This window comes from Macrobrachium nipponense, chromosome 41 (assembly GCF_015104395.2).
Source record: "Macrobrachium nipponense isolate FS-2020 chromosome 41, ASM1510439v2, whole genome shotgun sequence".
Lineage (NCBI taxonomy): Eukaryota > Metazoa > Arthropoda > Malacostraca > Decapoda > Palaemonidae > Macrobrachium > Macrobrachium nipponense.
The window spans coordinates 9,331,022-9,341,112 of record NC_061102.1 but is presented as its reverse complement, the minus strand read 5'-3'; the positions used below and the strand labels follow the sequence as shown (position 1 = coordinate 9,341,112).

Sequence of the window (10,091 nt, the reverse complement as noted above, 5' to 3'; positions counted from 1 at the left end):
GAGTCATAACCTCCAGGAACGAGTCCCCGACTCTTGACTCCTGGCTCTTGACTCTTGCCTCCTGACTCCTGCCTCCTGGCTCCTGACTCCTGCCTCCTGACTCCTGACTCCTGCCTCCTGACTCCGGACTCCTGCCTCCTGACTCCGGACTCCTGGCTCCTGCCTCCTGCCTCTGCCTCTTGACTCCTGCCTCTTGCCTCCTGGCTCTTGCCTCCTGGCTCTTGCCTCCTGGCTCTTGCCTCCTGGCTCTAGCCTCCTGGCTCTTGCCTCTTGCCTGGATGCCTCCACACTCTTGGCTCTTGGCTCCTGCCTCCTGGTTGACTCCTCACTCCTGGCTCTTGGCTCCTGCCTCCTGGGTGACTCCTCACTCCTGGCCGGTGCCAGACGTCTGATTGTTTCATCCAGGTTCGTACAGGAAACCTCACCTCGGGTAGGAGTATCGATCCTGGAGGTAGATACCTCCATACGTCTGGAGGATCTTTTAATAGGAAGGGAAGTGTCTTTCCTTCTAGGAGGCTCCTTTGACAGGACTCCTACAAACGACGAAATCTGTTCCTGCATCGCCATCATGAACCTCTTAGTAGCCTCCTCTTATCCTCTTCGGGAGGAGGGGAAGGAGGAGGGGAGGAGTCCATAGCCTCCACCTCCTGCCTCCTTCTCACTCTGGTTGAAAGAATGGCTCTTCTTGCCTTCTTAACTCCCGATGGAGACTCCTCAGAGAAGTTTTCAGGGCTCGAGTCGATAGTCGGCGCCCTCCAACTCCTCTTGAGAGGCCGAGATCGATCGGAATCTCTCCAATCACGTCTCGGTGATGAAGATCCCGACGACGAGAAACACTCACTTAGGACGCTTTTTACAATAGCGGTCACCTTGGCAGTCTGGGGTGTCACAGAAAACCAGCCGAAGGGACACCTGATCGGTGGGGATTCTCCACAACCTCCTTTCGGCTTTCGACATTCCTTCTCCTCTGGGCATGTGGAGCTTGGAAGAGGTCTAGACCTAGGAGCGTTGCTGAGCCGACCACCATGCCCCCTCCACTACACTGGGGACACTTATATCACTGTCTAATGACAATTCACTAGCCTTACCTTGTATGGCAGCCATTTTGTTTTCCATTACTTTGAAGGCTGCTTTTAGATCTGCAAGTTCTTTCGCTGGATCTACAGGTTCTGCAATAGGAGAAGGGGCTGCAATGTGGAAGGAGAAGTAGCAATACTTACCCTTGGGGAAGATCCCAAGCTTGGAATTAGTTCAGATCTAGAACTACTTAAACTTCTATGAGAAGCCTTCCTCACTCTTTCTCTTTCTAACTTTTTTAAATAATTAGTTAGATTCTTCCATTCGTTCTCACTCAAGTTCTCACATTCTTTACAAGTATTAGTAAAAGAACATTCATACTCCCTGCACCTCTTGCATACCGTGTGAGGGTCTACCGAAGCTTTCGGCAACCTCACCTTACAGCCTACATTCACACAACGTCTCACAACCATACCAGAGTCAGACATATTTAAAGAAAAATCCAAAATCAATTCCACAAAAACAGTCCACAAAAGCGTATGCCAATCCAACAATCCAGATACGTCACCAAAAGTCGGTCCAAGAAGATCAATTGCCGGTGAAAAAAGAAAACCAATCGAGAGGAACCAACAACAATGTTGATGGTCCGGCGACAGAAGAATTCTGATTAGAAAAACGGGGATGGTTCCTAGTCCTGCCACCCAGGGCAGGGCGGTAGATCACCTGACCTACCTGTAGCGTGTGCCGCGAAATTTGAAATTCTGTCGGAGACGACGGAGTCTATAGCTAAGTATATATCTGGCGGGATTGGGAAGTTGAATGTATAAAACCCCAGGTTACCAGCTGGTTGCTGCGGAGAGCGGCCGCTGGCCTGGCGAGAGTCACCTGAGCGGTTCTCGCCAGCCTTCTGCTCCGTGCCGTGGTCTGGTGGCCGAGCGAACTCTGGCGCCGAAACTTGGCTGCACGGTCTCCGAGGAGAGCGTACACTCGGGATCTCCCGCGAACGAGAGACCGAGCCGGAACCTGGCCGTAGCGGCATCGCCGCTAGCACCAGGCGAGGAAGTACCAGAGCTAACCCATACTCCTCTGGTCCCCGTCTATCTCTTCTTACGGAAGGGAAGAACGGGCCCCGCTCCGAAGGAGGCCAGGAGGACCAGCAGAAGGACCCCCCCCGTCCCCACGGCCCACCGAGGTGGGACTGGCCCTTAGAAGTTCCCGAAGGAGACTTCTTAGGGGGGAGAGGCAGCTTCTTCTTCTTCGGCTTATGGGCCTTAGAAGTCGAAGGGAAGAGGCAGCAGCAGACGAAGACGAAGATGACACCTTCCTCTTCTTCGTCAGCTCACGCAGGACAGTCGTCAGGTCCCTCCATCCAGGCCGGAGTCGGGCCTATTGCCGAAGAACAACACGGCCCGACTGCACCTGTCCGGAAGGACCTGGGACTGGGGAAGACATGCCATGGGCAGGACCAGCATGGACAGGCGCAGGAACCAGGAGCGACAGGAACAGCAACCAGCTCAGGAGCGGCAGGCAGGAACAGCGGCAGCGTAGACCCAGGAAGGGACAGCCAAGCCAACAGCGGGAATCACATCAGCGGCAGGTACGGCAGAGGCCCAGCGATCGCCTCGTAGAATCATCGGCAGCCACGGAACCTGGGTCCTGGCGGCCGGTCCAGGGGCGAGCTGCTGGAACAGCGGAAGTCTGGGGCAGGCAAAAAAACACGAAGAAAACAGGCGACGGCGGCAACCCCACCTCGGTACGGCTGCGGCCCCTAGTAGCGGCAGACGGGTCATCGGACACAGCATGGGGAGTGTAGACCAGGAGGGGGGGGAGCAGCATAAGCGGCCGTGGGTAGTAGTGGAGACCCGCCCCAGCCTCGCTAGACTCTGCAGCAGCCCGTGGATGCTAGGCCGCCCTGCCTCCGCGGTGGTCCATTACCTGTCCAAGGTCGTCTCCCACGGATGTAGCACCTGCGGTAACATAGATAGATTAGTAAGAGGGGTTCCCTCAACGGCACGGGGGGAAGACATGCCCCACCCCGAACGCAAAAGGAAGACCCCAAATACAAAATACAACGAAGAAGCTGAGCGGGGGGGGGCAGGAAGGAAGACGAAGAATCGGATACCAAGGGAGTCGCGGGAGAGCTTTCCGACGACTTCCTGGCAGACCTTCGCTTCCCCTACCCCGCACAGCAGTGAAAAGTGAGTATGAAAAAAACATTATGAAACGAATACTGCCCTTGCGATTCACTTCATAGAACGTTAAAGGGGAAAAAACAAAAGATCAATTCCCGGGTAAGAAGAACGGAACTTGATAACAATAATATGATGCTATCATAAAATATATATGAAAATGAAACAGAATACTGCACTTGCGATTTCATTTTCACATAAAAAAATCGTAAGGATCAATTCCCGGGTAAGAACGAAAATTGATCCAAATTAAATTCATGCAAATAAATAAATGAAAATGAAAAGAATATTGCAATTGCGAATCCACTTTCATTGCATTCTATTATACAAATTAAAAGGCTCGTGCCGAGCGCAATCACACTCTCGGTAACGAACGCACAGGGCAAAAATATAATGAAAAGAGTACTTACATTTTTCAATTACACACTTTCGCCCAAAATACATGACTCGGCGGCGAGAGCGCCCGCCCTCGGCACCGAGACATAGGGGGAAACATCACAACAGGCCAACCCTCATCACGGTAGAACGGGTCTTATTCACTCGATATTTAATTGGTGAAACATGAATACAATTGCAACTCTAAGCATACCATTTAAAAGACTGAAGTTTCGTCAACATATTGTGATATATGAAATCCCCATACGAACTAAAATAAGCATGTGAGCTCTTCGTAAAATATGTTTTCAAGGCAGTTTTGTGAAATCCAATATGGCGGTTTACGTTTTTTCATGGACGGTTTCTCATCATGACGGCCACCATCTTTCCCCAGCCTTCCCAGCACTCATTTGAACAATGTTAGCGTATGTATGTAACGTTTATTGATCTTACTCAAGATTGCAGTTGTAATCAGCACAATAAAACAACATTTTGTTGCCTATATTAGTGAAAGTATGAAAACTTGTTATTCCCGGGGTTATGGTTGGAACTGAATTCATTCTTACCTTGTAATCGGCGGTTTTTATCCTTACTGCCATCACAACTGAAACTCCACAGTGCTTATTTTGATTGTTATTATACACCATTTTGGTCTCAGTTCACTCCACATTGACACTTTAAACCCGTTGCTGTTCCTGGTTTCTAAGCGCGCGCGCCTAAACACAATTACAAACAGCAGACGACGACAGACGACGACAGACGACGAAACTGCAAAGTTTTATTCCCTAAACTGTTTACTTTACTACGTATTTAGTTTAGTTTAAATTTTACATTGTTATTAAAAATTTTGATTTAATTCATGTATATTATCCCTTTTTTGCAACCAAATTACCCCGAAAAATTACAGATATTTCTAACGTAGATAAAATCAAATGTTTCTAACGTTTTCGTACATCTGGCTGCCGAAAACCATAGAGGAACGAATACGGAAAAGTGCATAGAGGAACGACTATACGTTTTTTTTTTTTTTTTTTTTTTGCTTTTTTGTTTTTGCTAGCACTTTTCATTGATTTCAGTCTTTATTAGTATTTTGAATTTCTTAAATAATCGTATGCCAGAAATAAATGTAACCTTTAATGTTGCATGCTTTAATGTTTGCATGCTAAGAATGGGCGGAAAAAAAATCATCTTTGCCACATTAGTGGAGGCTTCACACATACGCCGTTCCATTATCCTGTTAAGCGTCCGCCCCTGATGAGCTCGCTGCTAACGTACCGTCACGCTTTTTTTGTAATCAGCGATCATAGGCACTGATGATAGTTTTTCAAAGTTAATATTGATTTTTATGCTTGTTATTCATACTGTAATTAACTGTAGGAAATTCTCTCTCTCTCTCTCTCTCTATCTCTCTCTCTCTCTCTCTCCTCTCTCTCTCTCTCTCTCTCTCGAGTCAGTCACTCGGCAAAGAAAAGTCATCTTCACTCCCGCAATTGGAAGAAAAGTTTGTATCATCACTGGAGGATTCAGAACTAGAGCTCTCATCATCAAATAGGTTATCAATATCACACTCCTCATCTAGTATTTGATTGATCTCACCTAAAGAAATATGCCTCCTCTTTGGGACATTCATTGTGAAAGACGCGAAATTCAATTTGTCTCGATAAACGCCCGAAGCGTATTGAAAGAAAACCAACAGGGACAGGCAGTTTTCTAGCATAGCGACCACCAGGAAAGAGTTGCCAGGCTGGAAATAAGTTTCCCATGTGCTGAGAGTGTTACCAAATGATGTTCCTACACTTTCTATACGAGTAAACGTTATTATTACGGGGCTGACGGCTTGACAAGCACAGTTAAAGTCTTGAACGTAATATCCCGTTGAAGGCGCTAATACCGAGTAGATCGCGTAAACGTATTATTACGTGGGTGACGCTTAACAGGTTATAAACTGTTTCCATGAATTCTAGTTGTCATAGTAATGCAATAATGATAAAATTGCTTTAATATTTATGTATATAATACTTCCATACATAGCCTAATTTCACCAATTTCAACTTTTTGTGTGTAGTCTTATACCCAGTTTGGAGGGTCAACACATACCGAATGGCAACAGAGAGAGAGAGAGAGAGAGAGAGAGAGAGGAGAGAGAGAGAGAGAGAGAGAGAGAGAGAGAGAGAGAGAGAAAGGAAGCGGAGGAACGAAGAAGAAAAAGGGATGGCGGTGGAGGGGGGGGGGGGGGGGTTGGGGGAGGAGGGTAGGTGGAGCTTTATACGCGTGTTTCGTATCCATTTTCTGCATAATGGAGTTTTTGTCTCTTGGTACAAGGACAAGTGTCGTTATTCTTTACGATTAGTGATTCACGATACCCTTATAAATTACGGCACTGGGTGTAATGCACTATAGCAAAATCTCGTTCGTTAAGAGTGTTCGTTACAGAAATAGGTATTGCCCAAAAACCTGCTTGCACTGTCTCTGAAACCCATAGTAGACATGCTGCTTAGTTGTCAATCAAGTTTTTATAACCAAGTATTTTTTACAAGCTAGCTATTGAATAAATTTGTATTTTTCTCAGTCAAAACATATGCCCCTCAATGCTAACTTTCCTCTTTTAACGACTTTCTGGTCATTGCAAATTCGGCCCCATAATTTCTTATGGTGCGAAAAACCGAAAACAGACAGAGCCCATGGACCGAAAACGATTGCGTCACACTACGGCGATAATCCAGCAGTAAAACATCTTCATATATCCAAAAAGTAAATAATAAAGATATATATGCGCATTACGATTATAACAATTACATGTATAGCTGATAACAATCTGCATGAATAACTGGTAAACTGTTCTGCAATGACAGTTGAGTATAGCAATTATTTACAATAGGTACGAAAGTCAAGATGTCGTGAACGTCATAATACAGAACTTGAAAGAACGTTCTAATTCAGAAAAATAATTACTTAAATTTGAGTCAGAGTCGAGTTACTTTTTCAATAACGAATATTTTCAAATTAATCATCATAAATATGTAAAATATTGATGTTTTGACTACTTATTTAAAAATTAGCCAAGAGCACGCTTCTCGTCATCTTCTACACAAAAGCTGTTTACGCCTGGCTTGTTGTTGATGAGAAATCGTGTTTCGATTGTTGTGATAAAAGTGCTCCAGCGTGTGTTGGTACAAGTGGTGTGCGGATTTATCACAGGAAATGGTTAGTTTTATTGACACAAGCTACTCCGTAAACATCGAGATGGCGTTCAATCTTCTAAATACCTCGAGTTGTAAGTAAAAATGTTGAAACGCGTTTTGGTGAGATTTGCACATACGTTTGAGACCGTTTTCAGTACCCTCTGTTTAAATCTTAAAATTTGGCCTTAATTTCTAACTTTGGAGAAAATACTTATTCGAAAGGAGAGTAGAGGTCTTTAGCTCCGTTTCTCACCAACAACAAGTCGCGACTGATGCCCATCTCGGGTGTCAGGACGCGTTATAATGTACTTTTTCGGAGGGTGGCTTGCATTGATGGTAGGTGGCCTGCTTGGCCTGCTGTGATGATCTACCCTAATTCAAGCGTTCAATCATGAAAAAGAGGAAATCGCCGCATCTACGGCGGATAGCTCCATGTTGGTTCATAATTAAGTAATGAAAAAATAAAAACAGTGTACTTACAGTTTCATTTTCAAGGCAACAAAACCATTAGTAGAAAAACACAATATAAACAAAGCATACGACGATGAAGCGGCAGAGAGCGATGACGAACACGTTCCTTCACACCCGCGGCCGAAAGCAAAAGTGATTCTTCACCTCTCGGGCGCACGCGGCGAATTGCGCGCACGATCGGACAAGCAGTTAAACTACCCGTTCTTTCCCCTTGTTCGAAGCTTACGACCGTCCCAGTTGCCGCTAGTTACCTTCCTATTGTTGTTAAAGGACCGAGGGTTTGTATTACGTATCGGAAACAAACATATTTTACGAAGACCTCACATGCTTATTTTAGTTCAAATCTTTTGAATGGTATGCCTAAAAATGTAGGGTAAAAAACCGCATGGTACAGGGGTGGACCATGTACGATCAATGTGTACAACCCCAAGAAAAGTACATTATAACGCGTCCTGACACCGGAGTAGAGGTCTTTTAGCTCCGTTTCTCACCAACAGAAGTCACGACTAATGCCCATCTCCGATGTCAGGACGCGTTATATGTACTTTTACTAATAAAATCAATGTAGCCCCTAAACAAACCTCATAGGGGAAACAACCGAGTGGACTAGCTGATCGAGTTCTTAACCCCTTTGTCGATCCACTCTCCTAAAAAGTACTTAAAAGGAGAGTAGAGGTCTCGAGGTGTTGCTTCCACCACCGATGACTCATGACTGGTGACCATCTCCAATGTCAGGACGTGTTAAAGTACTTTTTCGGAGGGTGGATCAACAAGCGGGATCAGCTAGTCCACTCGGTTGTTTTCCCCTGAACCCTTACCCAGTAAGGCTACTCATTCCCAGTCAGATTTGAATAATTTCAGACCTTTAGGCCTACAAAATGATACTAACTTGAAAGCCATGATTATTTAAAAAAACGACCCATTTCTTTAAAAATCTCGTAACTTTAAAATACAATGGAAGGTAAACAAAACCCACAGGCCTACCGGTAAGGGAACTCAATTCCCGTCAGTTTTGAACCGTACCCTATGTATGGACAAACCCATACGGTAGGCCTTAAATATGAAATTATTATACTGGCTTTTAATCCATCTCCTCACCCTCTTGCTTGCAGTAAGACATAATCGTGAATTGATGACCGGAAGTCGGATTAGGGCCGAATTGGAATTTTCAGATTCACGCCGACTCGGGATCTTGTTATTGTTACGAAGGAAGCGAACATCTCAGCGAACAGCGTACAAGCGAACAGAGTACAAGCGTAATTGAAGAATACGTATAGCTTTGTCAGTTTTTTATTAGAATTTTTTTATTATACTATTAAAATAATACTATAAAAGCTAAGTGATTTCTATTTGTTGAAAAATACTATAGAAATTTGTAATCGTGGGGTTAAAATGGGGGTTACTGTGAGGGAGTGGATAGGAGCCTCTGGTAACATGTTGTGAACATTAATTCGTTCCTATCTCTTCAGTTTTTATGAGAATAAGTGGTTGAATAATTTAAAAGAAAGCTAAATTATTTATGATAACTAAAAAATACGATAGAAAGTTGTATGTATGGGGTGAAAATTTAAGAGGAAGTGGATGATATCCACTAGGAATAGCTGTTACGGTATCTGACAAAAGCTATATGATGGCGTCGCACCTCATTTCATAACTCGCCGACTGCAGCCGACAACAAACTATGAAGCATGGGGCAGCTATTAGTTTTCAAAGTATTTCCTTTGTGCTACTGCATTATAACACTTATTAATTATATCATACATATTAGTAAATTGTATATTGAAAATTGCTATAGGAATAGATTTAGAAAATGTTCTTTTATAACTTTCATAACACCTATTTGCGAGGAACTTTTCTAAATTACATGAATTAGGGCCTAAATTATTTGAATTTAGGGCAAACAACATAATTTTATTATACACAATACGTATATTGGTAAACTGCGCATGAAAATTGCCAAGAACATTGATGTAAAGAATATACAATTTTGTTAATCACTTTCGTGACACTTTTGCGAGAAACTTTTACAAATAAAAAAAACAATTAGATCACAATCAACATAATGAAGCTATATAAACCACAGCTGACGTTTTTAAAGTCCCGAGGGCAAAGTTAAGTTTCGAATTTGAATAAGTATTTTATTGGAATACAAACAGTATAGATACACTACAATGATATGTGGGGATAATTATTGCTACACAATACGAAAAACAGTAGTACGGTCTTCAATCTATAGGTTATTTACGTGATCAAAGGACGACAAAGTTTCTAGTCATATAGTATATAATTTCATCCCTTTTCTCAATGATTTCGTCCTTTATTTATTTTCGCTTTCTAATCCATGGCAATTCCAATTCATGTTTAACAAGACCTCTTCATCACAAACAATGGACTATTTGCATATGCCCATTCCAGCAATTACACCAACTTAATTTTATGACCTCAAAAATACTCTCATTTGTGCTAGAAGATGGTTAAAGAGACTTAACATATGATTCTTATTCTTCCTTTTCACTTTTTAGTGTTACGGAACGCCAAACGCTCATCTATAGCCACTAGTTTTTAACAAGAAGTTGCATCATTAACCTTTCTGTGCTATATTGTAGAAAACGAAGATTAGCAGGGAAAGAAAATGTAAAATAATTTATGGCTAACTATAAATTTCTATGTAACACAACAGTGCGAAGAAAGTATGAACACAATAAATAATTTATGGTAAAATTTTGCCACAATGCAGCCAGAGTAATCCATCTTATGCCCAAATTTTGCCACAGAATAGCCAGAGATGTTTAGTTTATGGCAAATTTTGCCAGAAATCAGCCAGGGAAGCTTATGAAGATTTTGCAAGAAGGAGAAT

The 10,091-nt window shown here is 43.3% G+C and overlaps 1 protein-coding gene across 1 annotated transcript in view; it reads right to left on the bottom strand.

The window, feature by feature from the left end:
• The window catches only part of LOC135212412 (mitochondrial intermembrane space import and assembly protein 40-like), a 23,686-nt gene extending 15,237 nt beyond the window's left edge, over positions 1-8,449 (bottom strand). Inside the window, exon 1 of the mRNA XM_064245783.1 lies at positions 8,333-8,449. Coding sequence (XP_064101853.1) covers positions 8,333-8,354 — 22 coding nt within the window. The 5' untranslated portion in view covers positions 8,355-8,449. The remainder of the gene's footprint in view (positions 1-8,332) is intronic.
• Positions 8,450-10,091: the final 1,642 nt, after the last annotated feature.